At 36.1% G+C, this 18,133-nt stretch overlaps 1 protein-coding gene across 1 annotated transcript in view; it reads left to right on the top strand.

Annotated features, from left to right (window-relative positions):
- Positions 1-18,133, top strand: part of si:dkey-112m2.1 (transmembrane protein 132C) — a 159,953-nt gene that overhangs the window by 80,872 nt on the left and 60,948 nt on the right. Inside the window, exon 4 of the mRNA XM_044144717.1 lies at positions 14,400-14,543. Coding sequence (XP_044000652.1) covers positions 14,400-14,543 — 144 coding nt within the window. The remainder of the gene's footprint in view (positions 1-14,399; positions 14,544-18,133) is intronic.

The raw sequence follows: 18,133 nt of genomic DNA, 5'->3' as shown, positions 1-18,133 counted from the left end.
GAGCACACTCGATGCTGGCTTTTAAGACTGCTTGAAAAGGCAAAGTTATTTTCTGTACTAATGTTACAGTTGTTCAAGGCTGTGACAGTTAAAATAGGTCATAGCTGGCAAAGAACTCATTATTCTGGTGAAATATTTTTTTTTTAAGAACAGTTGATGAGCTAGATTTTGTATAGTTACTAAGTTATGCTGTGAATTAAATAAATCAAAATCTGTTTTCTGCTATGTCAGCCAATGTAATTAGCACCAATGTTTGAGATGTATGAAAATCTCACTTCTGTCATACAAACCCCCCCACAAAGAAACCAAGTAAACAAATGTTGAAGTTGAAGTTTTTATCTTAATTATATTGCCAGTGTGCTTTGAATTAGTATGTTGGAGATGTACACAAAAGATAAAGTCCCACAGCTACATTTTGTCATTCAGTCTATCATTGAATCTCAACAGTTTATCAAAATCAAACTAAGAAGTTTATTGTTTCATAGAGTAACGTTCAAATCAAATTTTTATGTAATCCACAAGGAAGGAGCCACCATAATACTCCTTTGTGCACAAGGACGCAGCAGTCTGCCACTGAAGGAGCTCTCCAATTAAGCAACAACTTCATTCTTATCAACAAGAGTGCAAAACATGAACTTTAAAAATTATGTTGCTGTTTGTACCAAAAGTAAAAAAGCATCATTTTGAAAAACCTTCTGCGAAACAATTTGGTCCGTAAATCCTTACATAATTTCAATTACATTATTTTTCTGTTTTCTTTATATCACTGCTGATACCACTATCTGAAAACGAACCGAAAAAAGGTATAAAACAAGTGCTAAGAGGGATCACGTCTTCCTTTCTGTCCACACCTGTTCACTCAATACCAATTTTAGCACAAAAACAAATTTGCAGTTGGCAGGATTTGCATTGTGGCCATCATCTTTATTCTCATTTTTGCTACTCCTGCAATCATCGTGCCACCCTCCCAGAGCAACACAGAAATGTCATAATACTGCCAAATACAACAAGTGACATTTAGACTCTCACAGTACTCTGAGTTCAGTACCTAGCCAGCTATCTATTTCATCACATACAATGACTGCCCTCAGCCTTGGTGAAGCTGGAAAACGTATTGTATCTATTTTTCAATTTCTGATAAATAGATACCACACAATGGCAGCTTTAACACCTCTGTGAGTTTGGGAATAAGGTACAAGAAAGCAATTAGTCTCTGCTTTAGCTCTTACTGTTGTTTATGCCGACCACGTCATTAGTCCATTAATGTTTTTGTTTGTATGTGTCAAACCTGGTATAACAATGTGCTCATACAATTTATGATCTAATTAGAGGGTATAACAAATAGTCAGCCATTTGTAAAGACTGTGATTAAAAAGCTTTAGTGCACACAAAGACTAATTGTTTAAGTAATGGTTTTAGATGAGTATAATTTGTATGTACACAACAGTTATGGTTATTATGCTGTTATTCTATTTGATGCATACATGTTTTACTTCTCTGACTGTAACACAAATGAACTGAAAATTATCAAGTAGGGGACATATTTTGCTCAGGCTTCTTTATGCTGATATACATACAAGCATAGATATATGCATACACACATGCAAACATGAATACATACAAAAAAGCACACTATAAAGAAGGGGGTAATCAGAAAAGTGCTCAGACAGTTATATTGCCTGAGTATTTACTAAATCAGCCTTTCAGTTTGGTGAAAATGCTTGCAAAATATTTGCAAAATATTTACAAGGTTGGTTTTTGCATGCAAAACTTCCCTTTTAGACACTGGCAAATATATATCCAGTATTGTGCATCAGATCAATTTCTATGTAAACAGAGCGGACAGGAAAGAGTCAGTTTCAAAAGGTGGAAAAAAGAGTATTAAAATTTTCTAAATCAGGTACATTAACCATGATATAAATACCAAATTTCATGGAACCAATCTAAAAAGGTCTTAAATGCCAAGATGTTGTAGATTGCTACTTGAGTTAAAGGTCAAGAAAGTGCATTTATCAACCGGTCTCATGGAAAAAGTTGCTCTACGAACCAATTTATAAAGTTTGTGTCTAAGTTGCCTTGTTGCTTCCAGCAGTTTTCTTGTTGAAATTTTCTGTGCAAAAACAAAACAGATTGTGAAGCCTTTTGAAGTAAATGTGCAATTTAGAGCAATACAGAAACTGTACAAATTGTGAAAATTAATCACCAACAGCAGTCTCAGTTAATCTGTGTAACTCGTTCTACATCAGGTTTACCAACTTGCAATAATCTGCCCTGCTATATCCTGAGATTATACTGCTTGGCCTCTTCTGCATCCCTCCAAATATTGGATCAGTCCAGGATCATCCATCCAAACCCACAGAGCAAATGCAAAGTCTAATTTTTATCCCCTGGACCCAACCTTGTGTCAAGTAGGTTTTACTGGAAGCACTAACTGTGTGTGTTTGTATCCTGCATTTAACTGGCTAGGCTTCCTTTCAAATAGCAGCCATAGGGATCAGGCTTCTGTCTGATACAACATGACCTCATTCCTTCAACTGTAATCTACAGCACAGCAGCAATAGTAGCTGGTTCCTGAAATCCAGCATTAGAGCAAATTGGAAATTGGAAGTTTTTGCCACCCTGATTGGCAAGCATTCCTGCTAAACAAGAAAAATAAGAACGAAAAACCATCATGACATAGTTTTCAAATGAGTTCTCATCTAAAATCCTGTGCTTGATCCACAAATCCAGTGATTCAATTGAGGATTGAAATATCCAACATGTCTGTGCACCAGACTAGTAATGTTCTTGAATTTTACATTTGGAATATTACGTTGTAATGAGAGTCAAGCTGTGATGTACTGGAGGTGACTTTCTTTATGCCGCATTGGATATTGCACCGTCACACCCCTTGGTGTCATCATTCCCTTGGCTTTGCTTTAAGTACACATTCAGTACACACAGAGATCGCTGTAATATTCAAGCCAATATATAACCCATTTTTATTCTGAGTTGCAGTAAATTTTTGGGATTTGATATAAATTATGAAGATTTTGGCTCAAGTATATTTTGACCCTAAAAAATGTTTGACATGCCAAATAAGACACTTGATCTTATGTAAGAATTTGTTAAAGATTATTGGGGGAAAAAAAAGAAAAAGTTTTTCCCCAATAACAAATAGATTTACATAGCATCACAATATTTAAAGTTTTTAAAAGTGTAATGAAGAAATAAACAGCCAGTTCAGCTTTGTGTACATGGTTTGGTGACAATTAAAGCAACACAAGAATTGAGCAGTACACCTGACTTTATTTAACTTTACAGAGAACAAGTAACTTATATAGATTTCAACATAGACTGTGGAACATTCAAGTTACATTTAGTTGCAAAGATTTAAGTTTCTGTGTTAATTCCCATGTTTGAGCTAGCACTGAATTCCAAGGATTCCCCAAAAAGCTTAGATACTGCTGGGCCGTGACAGCAGCTCAGCAGTATCTACTATGAGTGTTAATACTTTCCATCTTATTTGTTTTCTCTTCATAGTCCATCCATAAAAATCAATAGATGACACTTTAAGATAATTCCATCACTTCCCAGTAGTGTGGCACTATATTTCTAAATGCTTGCAAAAACCAAAAATACATTTTCTTAATTCTTCCTGTTGGTGTTCACAGTGATGATGCAGTTGTTCAAGAAACTTTTTAGGGATTTTAAAAATAATCTTAATGGAACATATCTAACTGAATTTAATTTTTAGCAACTTAGCTCAAGGTGATTGCTGAGAATCTCTGTTAATGAAATCTTGCCATTCAATCCTCCCCTAGCCCTCTTTACAAAATGCTAGCATGTGTTTTATTGCAGCCATTTTTTTCTGAAATCTGCTCATTGTTCTTGTATATTATACAAACATTTTGCTGCAGGTGAGTAGAATACAAGCAACCACCTTGATTTAAACTAATGAACATCAATTCATCCATTTGTGCACATGATGCATATTTCCAGACAACTGTAGGTGTCACTAAAGAGGCTTGTCTCCACTGATCTAGTGTCCAGTGGCAGGGTGCCTTGCACCAATGAACTTGATATTTGTATTGATCTAGCTGAAGTAAAACTCAGATACAATTACACGTCCCTGGAAATCTAACCAACGAAGCTCTCCATGGACTGTTCTTAAGCTAATCTGAATCCTGTAAGAAGGCTGAAGGTTTGTAACGTCTGACTCTTGAGAGAGTTGGTAACCTCTACTCTTTTGGCCTCAGGATCCGCTGACAACACTGTGGGATTTTATATGCCCTTCATGGATAAGTGGCTGTTATCTCCAATCCCATCCACTTTCTCATATTAAACCAACATGTTGTGATTAATATTTAGAAGCGAGGCAATTTCACCACCATACTTTTTGCACAGATGGCTGTCTGTCACGGTACCATGATGAAATTCACTGGCCTCGTGAGAGCAATCATTATTTTTACATTATTTTACAAATGTTTGTAGAAGCAGTCTGCATGTCCAGGTGGAGGATTTTATACAAGTGTGTCCATAGAAATGATTGGATCCTCTGATTTCAATGTTTTGGACTGAACAATTCTTTGCACAGTCTCTTGGCTTTTAAATAACATTAAAGGCAAGTAAAAGTGGGGCGTGCTGTGGTGGTGCAGGGGGTTAGCACACCCCACACTTGGAAGCCCCAGTCCCCTCGTGGGTTCAACTCCCGGTCCCGACGACCCTTGCTGAATGTCTTCCCCCTCTCTTCACCCTCCCCACTGTCGCAAAAATACAAACCACTAGCACCGCAAAAACTCTTCAAAGAAAAAAAAAAAAGGCACGTAAAGGTAATATCATTCATTTATTGAAGGTACAGACTGACCGAGGTTTTGTTTTCTTTTTCAGAACTAATACTTGAAGTGTATTAGTTTGAATAACAATACATTAGTACCTTAAACATTTTTAAGACCTTAGAATGATCTTCTAATTTGCTATATCTTCAAAGGGAAATGAGAAAATTCTTCGAACTAAAGCTTAAATAAGATCAGCAAATATTACTGCACTTTTTAGGATGAATGAGGTTTTTTGGACACGATCAAAGGCTGAGTTTATGCAGCCATGTTAACATAAATCTTTCCCTTAGGCTCTCCAGCATATGGGAGTTGCTCTTGACCTATCATGAATTTGTCAATGTCGTTAGATGACAAGTCACATCACCCAACTTTTTTCTGTTTGAAGTCAACTGTTCTCCCTCTGACATTTGCTTTATATCCCTCCTTTTTAAAATGATGCTAAGGATTTTCCAGTGCTTGCATCTAGGCTCCACATGTCAGTCATTCATTCTCCCTGCCAATGAGAAGATTAACAATGTGAGAGAGATGTTTATTCTTACCGTAGATGAGACACTAAATTGTTCTTTTGAAGCATCAAACAATGCCAAGAATCCCTGAAACTATCAATATTTTTTTTTTTATCTCCCAGTAGTTCCAAAGTAAATTGCCAAAGCATTTTGTTGTAAGTACAGTGGCTTGTATGGCCACCTGATTGTGATTGTGTATCTTGTTTGGTGACAGGCAGCATCGACCAAATTTCAAAGAACTGAAATCAATCCACTTCAGGTATAACTAAGTAACACTAAGTAGAAATCCCTTCTATTACACCTGTCCCTTTTCAAAAGAACATTTAAACTCTTCTCAACTCTGATATTCTCAAAAGAGACCCATCTCCTCTTTTGTCTTGATAATACAGATATTGATCTTTGCCAGTGATGGATTCCCCCTCCCTCCTCTTTTTCTAAAGTGAAGTGAAGTTAACATTTCAAAAGGTTAAAATTCAGAGCTAAGCCAATTTAACGCAACTTTACTGAACAGTCTCCAGATAAAATTAGAGGGTGTGCATTAAAATTAAGGGAGTAGAGGTTGCAAAAATATTCAGTGCAGAGTTTTTTTCTTATTCTTTTATTATATTGTATGAACTCTGAGATATACAATTACACACTGTTCAACTCAGTTGAATCAGTGTTTCACCAAGAGTTTTTCTCACAGCCTCATAGGTGGTGCATTTGTTTTTAAACTTCTCATAAGCACAGATGAAATAAATAACTGAAATAAAAATAATTAAGTGATTTCTGTAATGGAAATTATGGCTTATTTTGAGGGCATCTCTTGTCCACAGATCATTGCTGGTGACTCCACAGGTTTTAATTCGGGAACTCAAAGTCCTTTAAAAACAAATTTTGACTTCTAGTTTATGTTATAAGACCATAATCCATTCACCCATCTTTTTTTTATTTCCTTCTCCAGACTGAAACTTTTGTAAAGTTTCTTCCATCATTTCTAACATCCATCCAAACTATGGCTTTGAATAGGTCAAGCTGATCCAAGTAGAAGAGTGGGACTGTATTTCTGGGTGCAGACTAGAAGTGGTAAGATGGAAATATTTGCTGCATATCCAACATATTTCAATGTGACTTACTCCTTATTTGTTCTTTAAAAAAACAGGTTGTCAATAATTGGGATGAATAATGTTTTATTTAATATATATTTGATCAACTCTATACTTAACCCAGCTTGTAAACTTGAACTGATCAAGAGTTGCAACAAACTTACATTTACTTGTAGGCACTTTAATTAAGATGTTTCAGTCAGTAGACCTTTAAATTACATGATGAAAGTTTACTCACTGAAGTAAGTTAAATTAAATGAAACAAATTAGCATGACTAACGGTGTGTAGGATATCTTGATTGCTTTTTATGAATAAATTAATGAATCTAGCATAGAACACCAATGGTGCATAGGTTAGTTGAAAGAGGGAGAAAAGCTAATTGTTTCAAAGGGGGAAGATAGACATTCAGATGGAGATAGGAGTTGAGATGTGCTGAAAGTGAGACAAAGGAGTGACACAAGGAGAGGCCCAGTACATTGTGTGCATAGAGATGAGCTTTGCCTTGCGAACCCTTCTTATCAGACAGTGTTAATCTTGTTTTGTGTTTGCAGCTTTGCTCCGCACCAGCACTCTTTACTGGCTCTGATAATGGCTGGAGCAGCATCAAATTCATTAATTGAATTAACTCCCTCTTTATCACCACATCTGCCGGTGGTTCACTCACCCCTAAAAACGCTTCACCGACCAGCTAATTGACTCAGGGCATCTCCTCGCCCGCCCTGCTTCACATTCCTAATTTACTGGTCCAGGTCCCAGCCGGGGTTCATGTGTCAGTGGCTACTATTTAATTTAATTTTCCCAAAGGTAATGGAGATGGTTTTATTTATAAATGAGGGGAGCAAAGAGAGGGAGAGAGAAAACAAGAAAACCTGTTTGCTATTCTCTACAGTCTCTGTGCTTATTTCATAACAGGATTTGGTCGCAGGTGTTTGTCAATTAAGTGCCTGCAAAACAAGCTCAGTGCAATTTGGCTTACTCTCCAGTTAAACAATTTAAGAGGAAAAGGTAGCCTATTTAAAATTATTTCAGAGATTTATGGGGCCTTAGCCCCTGGTTAAAACAACGTACCTACGACCCTTTAATATTTGCAAAATATTTACAAGGTTGGTTTTAGTTATATTAAAAATAAAAGTGAGAAAATTGTATTACTGCTTTTGTAAATTTTTAATCCTAGTGATTACATGTGAGGAGCGGTTACGATTGTGAGTAACATGAGAAATAATGGAAAAAACAGAAAGTCACCTCCAGAAGCTTTTCTGGAGGTGACTTGTGTACTTGCATTTCTTGTTTGATCAATTATTTTATTTGTTGAAAGACTGTGTTGAATCTCCTATCTGTGAAAGTAGTTTAGGTTAACGAGGGACAAGTGAACTCAAGAGAGTGGGGGGAAAAAAGAAAAAAAGAAAACAGGACAAAGGGATGATGGGAAGAAGAAGGTAGAAGAATGTGGGATAAGACAAGGAGGAAGCTAATGGAGACATCTGCTAATGCGTGCAGAGGTTGAAGTGGGAAAAGGAACTGGACTTTTTGTGCATGTGCTGCACAAGTGAACCTGCACATTGTGTGTAGGATACCTGCCGAAGTGTTTTGTAGTGAAAAGTTTAGAAAGTTAAGTTTAGAAGTGTACATTTTAGGTAAAGGTATGGAGTTCTGTTAGGGACAAAAGTTGAATTCTGATTATAGTAAAACAACAGTTAAAAAGAAGGGTTTTTCAAGGGTTTTCTGGCCTTGTGAATAGTCCTCACAAGTGACTATTGAGAAGTTTTGTGAAATATCTTGATTTGTGTCGACTTATTTTTTTACAGCACAGCTTCTTTATTTATTTTATTAGGTTGTGCAGGAAGTATTTATTTGAAAGCAATACTTTACAAACTGATGTGAATTGCATAACTGAATGTAGCCCTTTCAACAGGGCATTTCTGCCATATTCTTCACATCACCAGATCATTTCAAGGAGAGTGAGACAGTCACAGCTTGGAATTTAATTTTATAAGCTAGCCCTGGTAAAGTTTCTTATAACATTATCCCTGGCTTTGTGCAGCATTGTTCTCTAACAAACCTCTCATATTTTGAATACCTCTATTCTATTTATATAATAGGTATATGCGGCTTTGTGTTTGTCTATCACATAAAATCATAATAAAGAGGTTTTAAGTGGATTTTTTAGCATGACAGTGCAATTTAAGTACATTATCTCTGCTAACTAGACTGCAATATAGTGAAGAGATTTTCTCCTCTTGGTCTTTGGTTATATTAATATTTTGTTTTGTGCCATGGATGTTATTTGAATAGCTTTTCAAATTTGGTTGTCCTTGTTTTTTGCCTATGAAAATATATTTAAATGTTCATTTCTACTGAATGTGAGGATCGGCTTGCTTGCTCATCTTTCAACCACATTTACAAATCAGTAAACATCATTGCAAAACATTTTGTGTTTTTAACCAAATTTCCATTTCCTTTAGATAAAAACATTGTTTTCGCTGTATTTTCAATGAAATTTTGCTGAGGTGGATTTGATGTTTCTTCTATTCACTAAAATACAATATCAACATAGACAGAATGTTTTCCAAGAGTGATGCAGTAATTCTTGGAAAACCTGTTTTTTTTATTCGAGCCACTTATCCAATAAACTCTTGAATCAAAATCTTCCCCTTCTTCAGATGTTTCCTCATCACCTATCCCTTTTCATCCGCGAGATGGAATACCTGTCTTATCTGATCCACTCTGCTGGTTTGTCTTTCTGCCCACACACCTCTAACTTCAAGCTATTCTTCCACCCTTGAGCTGACTATGAAGACCTTTACACTTCCTTTTCCCAAAAGAAAAGAAACAAACCAAGAAAGGATATTTTCTCTGACAAGCTAAAAAAGCAAATAGTTAATTTTATTTCCCACCAATTTGCTTACCTGATAAACACATCTGCATTTTCTCACTGCACCTGCAACTTTTAGATGTGCCTCTGCTGCACCACACCTGAATAGAATAATTAGGTCATTAGCAAGGCTCTGGAGAACTGATCTACACAAGGAGGAGGTAATTAAGCCATTTCATTCCAGTGTTTTGTACCTGTGTCACATCTGAAAACTGCAGGACACCAGCCCTTGAGGACTGGAGTTTGACACCTGTGTTTTAAAAGGATTAACTTTATTTTGATCCCCTCTTTATTCAACATCGACATTGATATGCTAATTTGAAAATGGATCATGAGTTGAAAATAGCTATTTGAGTGGACAGTAGCAAACAATAATGCCTACTCCTACTTTGAAAATAGACACAGAATAGATGTGATACAGCCTTTACTGTAGGGTAATGAGCTGCATCTATTAATGTCTTTGCATGTCTTGTTTAGCAGTTTTAGCAATTATTCACCGGATGGCAGTGCTAGATTATGTGCCTGTCACATGCCTGCCAAATGAAACATCCTATCAATTTAAGGCTTGACAGCCAGGAATATTGATGTGGATATCTACTGTGTCCACAAGATGACACATTGATCTCTTATAAAGTTGTCTTTAACTTAACTTGTGGTTGTGGTTTAAATATTCTGACATTTTTTTTCCTAACCAAATGTTAGTTAAATTATTATTGTTATCCTCCTCCAGAGGAGATTTTTATTCCCTGTGTTTTTATTTAGCAAAGTAATCAAGTTGTCAATAACAACTTGATTACTTTATTGATAACTTATAACATCAATTATACTGTTTTTAATCTGTCAACTTTCAGACTGTATGACAATGAATAAGGACTTGCAAAGATTTCAAATAAAAGTTACTGTCTAGAGAAATATTCGGATCCATCTGAATAATTGCTTCTTAACATTAGCAGCCTGTCTACTCTGCAGCTTTCATGCTCCATATCGACCAAACACCTTTTTATCGGGATCAGCATTAAGTTTTTCAGCAGTATGAGCCATTCTGTCTGTGTGTGAGATCAGCTCATTTGGGACACCTATCAGCTCCTACTTACCACAATGAACCTTAGCCAATAATAACTTTATTATTTGTTCATCTTTGTTCCTTTGCTGGGCAACTTTGGATCAATTACTCCCAGAATGCTGCAGACTACCATTTTTTTCTGCTTCTACCAAATGGACATTCAAGACAAATTATTTACTTGCTTCCAAATAAATCTCCTCTGTCCTTTAGTAAATGCCACGATGAGGACATGATCAGTATATGTGGGTTCTCAGCCACTGCTCAAATCCATCTCTGATTTTTACTGTGGGCATGCACGTGGTTAATTTGCCCTGCTTTTTTATTTATTGTACCTCGGATTGATAAAGATTCTCCATGTCTTCCTGAACTTTCAATCTACATGCTGGCAATTGGGTCCCACACTATCAATCTGTAACAAAGATTTTTTTTGTGTGTGTGTCAGACATTGCCTTGGACTCTCAAAACCTAATATCACAGCCATGTTGCTCAAATTGCTCAACATAACAGACATCATTGCATTCCTCATTTTAAATATATCAATAAACTAACAACATTCATAAGGGAGCTCGGAATGAAGGGAGTGTTGTTTTATCCTCTGCCGGTGTTGTTTCTAGAAGACAATCAGGTATATAACAGGGGGAGTTTAAAATGGTCTTCTCTGTCTTCTGTAAATACTCATTTTACAGATAGAGGTTTTCACAGAATTAATGAGGCAGCTTTATGTGCTGATGCATGTGAAAGTGAGCCTTCTTTCAAATTGCTTTCCCTTATTGTTGCCTCTCGTAACTCCAGTGATTGCCCTCCCCTACCAAAAATCACATTAACCAAACCAATCTCATTCATGACTTGTTGTTAGTTAATTTACACCCACTACTCAATATAGTGTGTCACATGCTAGAATGTTTATGTGATGCACTGCATGAGGGATAGGAAGGAATGGAGGGAGAACCCAATTATGCATTTCAAAACTGCTTCATTAAAACTCATTGTGGGTCAATTCATCTAACTATGTACTTAAGTAACTGATTAACTGAAAATTTATTCTGAAATGCCAAGAATAATCACAAAACATTATCTAAACTAGTGCCCTGTAATAAACTAGCAACCTATGGGGGGAGCTCGCCTCTTACACAAGTTGAGACAGGCATTAGGAAAACAGGAATTATCTTAATGTTGTTAATACATTCTTCTTTTCTTGCAGTAGAGCAAGAAAAAATAAAATATGACACAGAAGCTGAAATTTAACGTATTGTTCCTGGTTAGCTAAGTTTAGCAGCTAGGTTTAGCATTACAGCTACATTTGCCACACATTCCTGAAAAGAAAGAAAATTGTTTTGTGTTTCTTATAGATCAGTACAAGATTTGTTTTCTTTTTTTCACAGTTTGTTATTGGGTTAAGCAGGATTGTGTCTGCATTACCTTAGTTTTAAAGTAATAAGTCAATAAAAGAAAATACTGAAATTGATTTTAAAACTTCGTATAAAACACAATGAATAAAATATGCTTGCTCTGTTTCTACTTAATAAAACTAGCTATACAATGTTTGACAAGTGAAGAATTTTTAGCCAATTCTTTTGTTTAGACCATCCTTTATAACTGTGCAGTTTTAATAATGTAAAATGTATTGCGGTAATAATGCAACTGTGTCAAGTAAATTCCCTGTAAAAACAGATTTCAGAATTAATTCTGGAATTGGCAAAAGTAATGGTTTTTGATATGGGTGGACCAAATAGGCTAGGAATGCCCCTAATCTGCAACAAGCACTTCAAATCTTAAATATGAAACATGATACTCATTTGACCCTATTGATTTGCTTATAGTAAACCACAAGCTGCACATTAAAGCCATGGCTGTGCCACCAATAGGTGTCCTTTATTTTTCTACTAAACATGTAGCAAATCTTTAGTAATAATGTTCTTGGTTACGTAAGACTAAAACATTTGTCAATCTTGGAACTCTACAAGCCGGTATGATTGTTTTGGATTTGTTTATTTTTCGGTCTCTTGATGAATAGGAACAAAATGTAAACAGATATTGTAGTGTACTGTAATTTTTGCCGTGGGACCATTGACTGATGATGCCAACAGAGTGCATCTCCTAATAAATCCAGGAAAAAGAACCCCTTTTATCCATGTTTTTGATACCCTATTGTGATATTTTCAACCAGCCTCCATTGGAAGATGGTCTCCCTGGTTCCCTGTTTGCCAGTTCGAATGTCGTCATATGATTGCAGTCATTTATGTGCTTTAGATAAGGTGATAACATGAAAACAGTGAGCAAAAAAGCAATCAGTCGCTTCCCCTTCTTTACTGTGTTCAGTTTCCACACAATGTCCTTTGACTCTCATTCTAAGGAGCAGCAACCACAAGGACAGTTATTACTGTTGCAGAGACTGGATAAAATCAAAGGTGACTGGTTGAACTTAGACAGAGTAATGACTGTATACCTAAGCACTGCTGGATGGACTGTCATGTCATTACCTACCCAAGACAGCTATCGTATTCATTATTTTAAAGTATTTAGTAGATTCAAAATGAAGTAGACCCCAATATTCATAATGGAGTTAGATGCAAAGTCTCTAAACTTTTTTGTTCTGTGTTTTGGACCAGGCTTTGTCTTCTATCTTGTCCACATATATTGGTTTGAATGTTTTAGAGTTGGAGGAAATTGTGAAGGCAAAATAAAAAGCAAAAGCCACTCTTGTACTTTATGACAATTTAATGTGACAATAGAAGAAAAGGAGAGCTATACCAGTAAACAGAAAAGGAAGCAGGTCATACTTTTTACACCATTTGTATATCCGCCCACATACTGTGACCATGAATAATGGAAATGATAGCAGGATAAAAAAGGCTTGGGCTGGTGGTGCAGAAATTGAAGTGTTTTACAACCCCCAGGTGCAGGAAGACAATTACCTTTCTGCCATTACATTGCTCTCAGGTTTAAGGTATAGTGAAGTATATACAAAATGTTTCTGACTACAAAATGATTCCTAATTGGTTTAAGCTTGCTAATCCTGAATCCTATTTTACACAGCTAATGATTCATCTTTTTTTCTGTTATGTTTAATAAAAAAAATAAAAAAAAAGGTTTACAGGCTTAGTCATGCTTCGGCATTCCAAAGGAGGCTTGAGACTTTGAGGGTTCTCTTGTCATTAGGATCTACAGGAGGCATTTTTCCACTTTCAGGGTTTGAGGTAAAACTGTTGACTGTAATGCATTGTGATTACTTTAAAGTTTACCCTCCACAAATGTGTGTGTGCTTCCTGCAGCCTTTTCTTTATTTATTCACTAGTCAATGTTCCTCCTGGCTTAAATGGGTACTTCTGAATCTTTATTGTGAACATAAAGTTCGACAGTGACAAAGAGCTGAAAAACTAGACAAGACATTTTTATTTAAATAAAAAAAAATACTGAGAGAAGATCCAGACTTTTGACCTTTGCAGAAAACTCAGACATGCATACATACATGCATAGTAATTTCCAAGCAACTATCCACACCATGGATAAAGCAGCTGACTTTCTGCCTTAACGCTATGATGGACTGTAGCACCAGTATAGAAAAGTTGGGGAAAAACCACGACATTATTACCATAAAACAATATCAAGATCTCCCACAAAATTGGAAGATATCCAAGAAAATGTTATACGTGGCATTCTATAAGTGACCCTATTGCCAATGGTGATTTATATCTCACAGGAAGTTTATGCAAAGTCTTCTCTTCATAGCCATATGACAGAAGTATTTTTTAGGCTGCTGTTCAAAGGTAACCTTTCACAAGTGGCTGTAAGCAGAAAAAAATTCTTTTGAATTCAAGTTTTAATTATTCAAAATTTTATGGCCTTGCAATGCTCTAGCAGCATACAGCATTGGCTAATGTACCAAAAACTTTAAGGCAGTTTCATGTAGATGTCTTACAGTGAGGAGTAAGACATCTACATCTGCTGGTCAAAAAAGTATAAAATACTACCGAGAACTTGTTTCTGATTTCATTTTATGTAAAAATCTAGCATACTGTCTTCTTTTTCATCAGTGAATCATTTGTGTGTTTCAGAGTCAAAATGAAGGATGGAGTGGTGTTCCTGGGAGCTCGAGCCAGTAACCCAGTTATGTGGACAGTCAGTCAGGATGTCAGAAGCGAAGGTCATAGGGTTGTTACACTACACTGTCACAGAAAGGAGAACAGCTTCAATCAAAGGTACGTATGCCTCCCTTTGTTTTCCAGTTAAAAGTGCAAATTATTATAAACTAGAGATGTTATTTGTCATGCATTTGTCAGTAAGTAACTGACTGCTTAAAAGCAAAGCAGGGCATGACTCAGCATATCAGAAATAATTTCTTTTGGCACTGCAAAGCGCTCAGATTCTCAGCCAACTGTAGCCACCAAAATGTATTGTTCAACAAAGTGTCAGCTTTGCTTCAGCTTAATGGATACGGATAATATGTTGAGTTTTCTCTATCTCAACAAATATTCTGAAATATGCAGCCTCTGGTAATTAGTTTTACACAAGTGCATAAAGATTTCACTATTTATCAATGTAACTTAACATGGAGGCCCTCAAGCAACCTGTAGCTATATTTTGTTACAGGCAATTAAGAGCTATGGTTTAGTCTTACGCATTCCTGTGTTTTCAACTTTTTCCCTGTAAAACCATTATTTATCTTAAGTAAATCTGAAATATCAACATTTTTAAAATGCATTTATTTATTGGACTATGCAGCGCAAAGAATTATTTATTTGCTATGAAAACCATGTCTTTGCGGCAGTTCTGTTGACACCCAGATGTTTTACAACCATAGTTTTTGGTGGCATCTGATGTCATTTATTCTGTATAAACACAACTTATCCAAATGCATCACATGATGCACCTCCTTATTTGAAATTTCCAGCAAATTTTATATTTTGTTACTTTTAAATTGAATTTAAAGCTGCAACTCTTTTTTTGTGGGTGTATAGTTTTAAAAATTGATGCACTTGTGTTGCGTTTAGTCCATCCATTTGAATATTCTCCCTATAATACAATAAAATATCAATGCATTTTCTTCTAGAGCAGCTGAATGTTATTGTGGGAAATCTTATTTATCCTTAAGATGTTTTTAAAGGTCAACAAGAAAACTTTTTCTTGTACCTGAAAGGGTACAAATGCAATGTATTTTAAAATACTTGTCTTCAAGTAAAATTCACAAATAATAGGTTATGTTACTGAAGGGATGAAACAAGATGTTAAATTATTGATTAAAAGTTAACCATTACATTCATAAAAAACATTGAGGTTCTGTCAGGTAAATACGCCTTGAATTCACTAATGCTTGGATCGGTCTGTGTCATTCAAACCATTTAAATGCACATAGCTGTGAACATTTGCAGAGGTGATTGATGTTTACAAGTTTCCAACCATAAAAACAAAGTGTTCAGAGAATTTGACATTCTGCAAGGCCACGCAAACGACACAGGAAGTGACACACTCCAACTGGGTTGTTATTTCCTCCTACATGTCAAGGTGATGACAGTGATGAATGACAAGTCATCTATCATTTACATGTATCTTTCTTGCTGTCCTACTGAGGAGAAGAAACACGGAATTTTACAGAACTGTTTTAAGTCAAGGTCATACGTGTAGACTGGTATTTTCCTTTGCAATTTTAACCTCACCAACAGACTGACCTATATAACACAGGCAAAACCTGTTTCTAGACAGCAGGTGGACATTTATAAAAATAAGGCTTATTTTATCTTTAGGTATTTAAATGTATTGTCATTTGTATCCTACGTACAAGCCATTATTATCAGGCAAGATGTATGTCAAATAAATAGATGGAAATTAAGGGACTTTTGTAAGAACATCCTCATACACATCTAATATGATGTAGTGTGTTTAAAAAAATGTTTTTTGGGGTTTTTTTTTGTATTTTGATGAGATGGTGTCTGTTCACTCTGTGATATTTGTTTGTTTAGCCATTTGTTTCAAGTCCCTCAGTTTCCTTCAACTCCACATCAACTTCAAGTCAGTCAATCAGGACAGCTGCTATCAAACCTGTAATCTTTCCCGTAATCTCGAGTTGCCATCTTTTCTAGCTTTGGTTTTACTTATCTCAGCAAGCATTTTTTTCTTTTTGTTTTTTGTATATTTTTCAATTCCAATTTTGATGCTTTATTTATAATTTATTTGCATCAGGCGACCCGGCACTTTGCGCTAGGGTTTTTCACAAACATATCACACAATAAAACCATTCTTCTCAGTTTGCTGGTTTTCGTTAACTACAAGATTATGATAGGAAAGCATTCAACAAGATCACATTTGCTCTTTTAGACCAACTTTTTACTTCTCTGTCATGTGGTGAGGTGTTTAGTTATTTTCCAGTCTTTGTAGTGATGTGCATATTAAATTATGGTGTCCTTCAAATTTTAGCAGATAAAACTTCAGACCCCACAAAATAACCAGCTTGAGCTGATGTGATCATTAATTGTGTTGCTGTAATAAAATATCAAGTTGATTAATTTGTTAAACAAGGGATGCAGATTGATTTATTTGTGACTGAAGGATTGCCTTTCAGTCTTCCACAATCTATCATTGAAAAACAGCCCATACTGCTGATCCATCAGCTAATATTTACTGATGTATATAATTTGACAGGACAGTCCCCTCCATAATGGGACAGAGGTTGCTCGTTTTGGGCAACAAACAGCCTATTTCCATGTGCATCACAGATTCTTTTTACAACAGCATGTCTGTTTGACTTGTTCCTGCAAAAAAAAGCAGCTGCAGCATCAGTAATAGCTCTGCTCAATTAGGTGTCCCTCTGAGCAATTAAAGAAGCCCAGCATGCACATCGGCAGGGCCTCCTTTAATAACACTGAAATGATGCATTGTACAAAATGGTTTATTTGCTCCATGCCACTTCCCTAACAGGATAAAAATAGAGTCCTTACCTTTTAACATACTGAATCCCAAAGCCTTAGAAATGACATTGTAAATACTTTCGATTCAACAGTCATTTACTTTCTATTTATCATTAGAACCACCAAGACTGAGTCAGATTGTAACTAACTCAACCTCAAACCCATATACAGGGGGAGTTTGTCGTCTCTCAATTTCCTGCACCTTGTCTGCTGAAACCCTCTTCCTAACCAGTTTCCCAGGCTGTGCTGTGAAACCTCTACAGTTGGTCCACAACACTGTGGCATGCCTCGTCTTCAATTGGCAAAATCAGCTTACACATTTTGAAGAGCTCTTTTAGAGTTTTTCCTCTAAACCAACAGTTAGATGAAAGTCAGAGGCAAAAAAGCCTGAAACCTAAGTGTCACGTTTTACTTGACACTCAGCCAAGACAGAAATATACCAATAAAAAACAAAAAGAAAAAGGGGAATGTTGTGACACACGTTCCTTAAAAGCATTATCAAGTGCACTTTCTCTACCCCAAACGGAGTGCACAGCAGACAGCGTGCCTCTTCCATTCACATCAGTTTTAGTTTTATATTCCTTGCATGTTTTTGTAGATTAAAATCTTCAAGGAAGGCACAGGAATGTACATAATTTGTTGTGACATAAATGATGCATGGATGGATTTAAATATATATATAAAACCAAAGGAGAACAGTGCAATGGGCTGGTGTCATCTCCATCGATCATTGTCCTGGAGGCTGGGTACGTCCTGCACAAAGTGCAAATTACAGGAGACCAATTAACCTTACATGCATATTTTTGGACTGGGAGGAAGCTGCAGTAACCAAAAGGAACCCACACATGGGTTTGCATTGCATGCAAACTTCATAGAGAAAGATCTCT

This window comes from Gambusia affinis, linkage group LG17, assembly GCF_019740435.1.
Source record: "Gambusia affinis linkage group LG17, SWU_Gaff_1.0, whole genome shotgun sequence".
In the NCBI taxonomy this organism is placed as follows: domain Eukaryota; kingdom Metazoa; phylum Chordata; class Actinopteri; order Cyprinodontiformes; family Poeciliidae; genus Gambusia; species Gambusia affinis.
The sequence above is the reverse complement of the archived record's forward strand: the minus strand, read 5'-3'. Positions and strand labels throughout refer to the sequence as shown.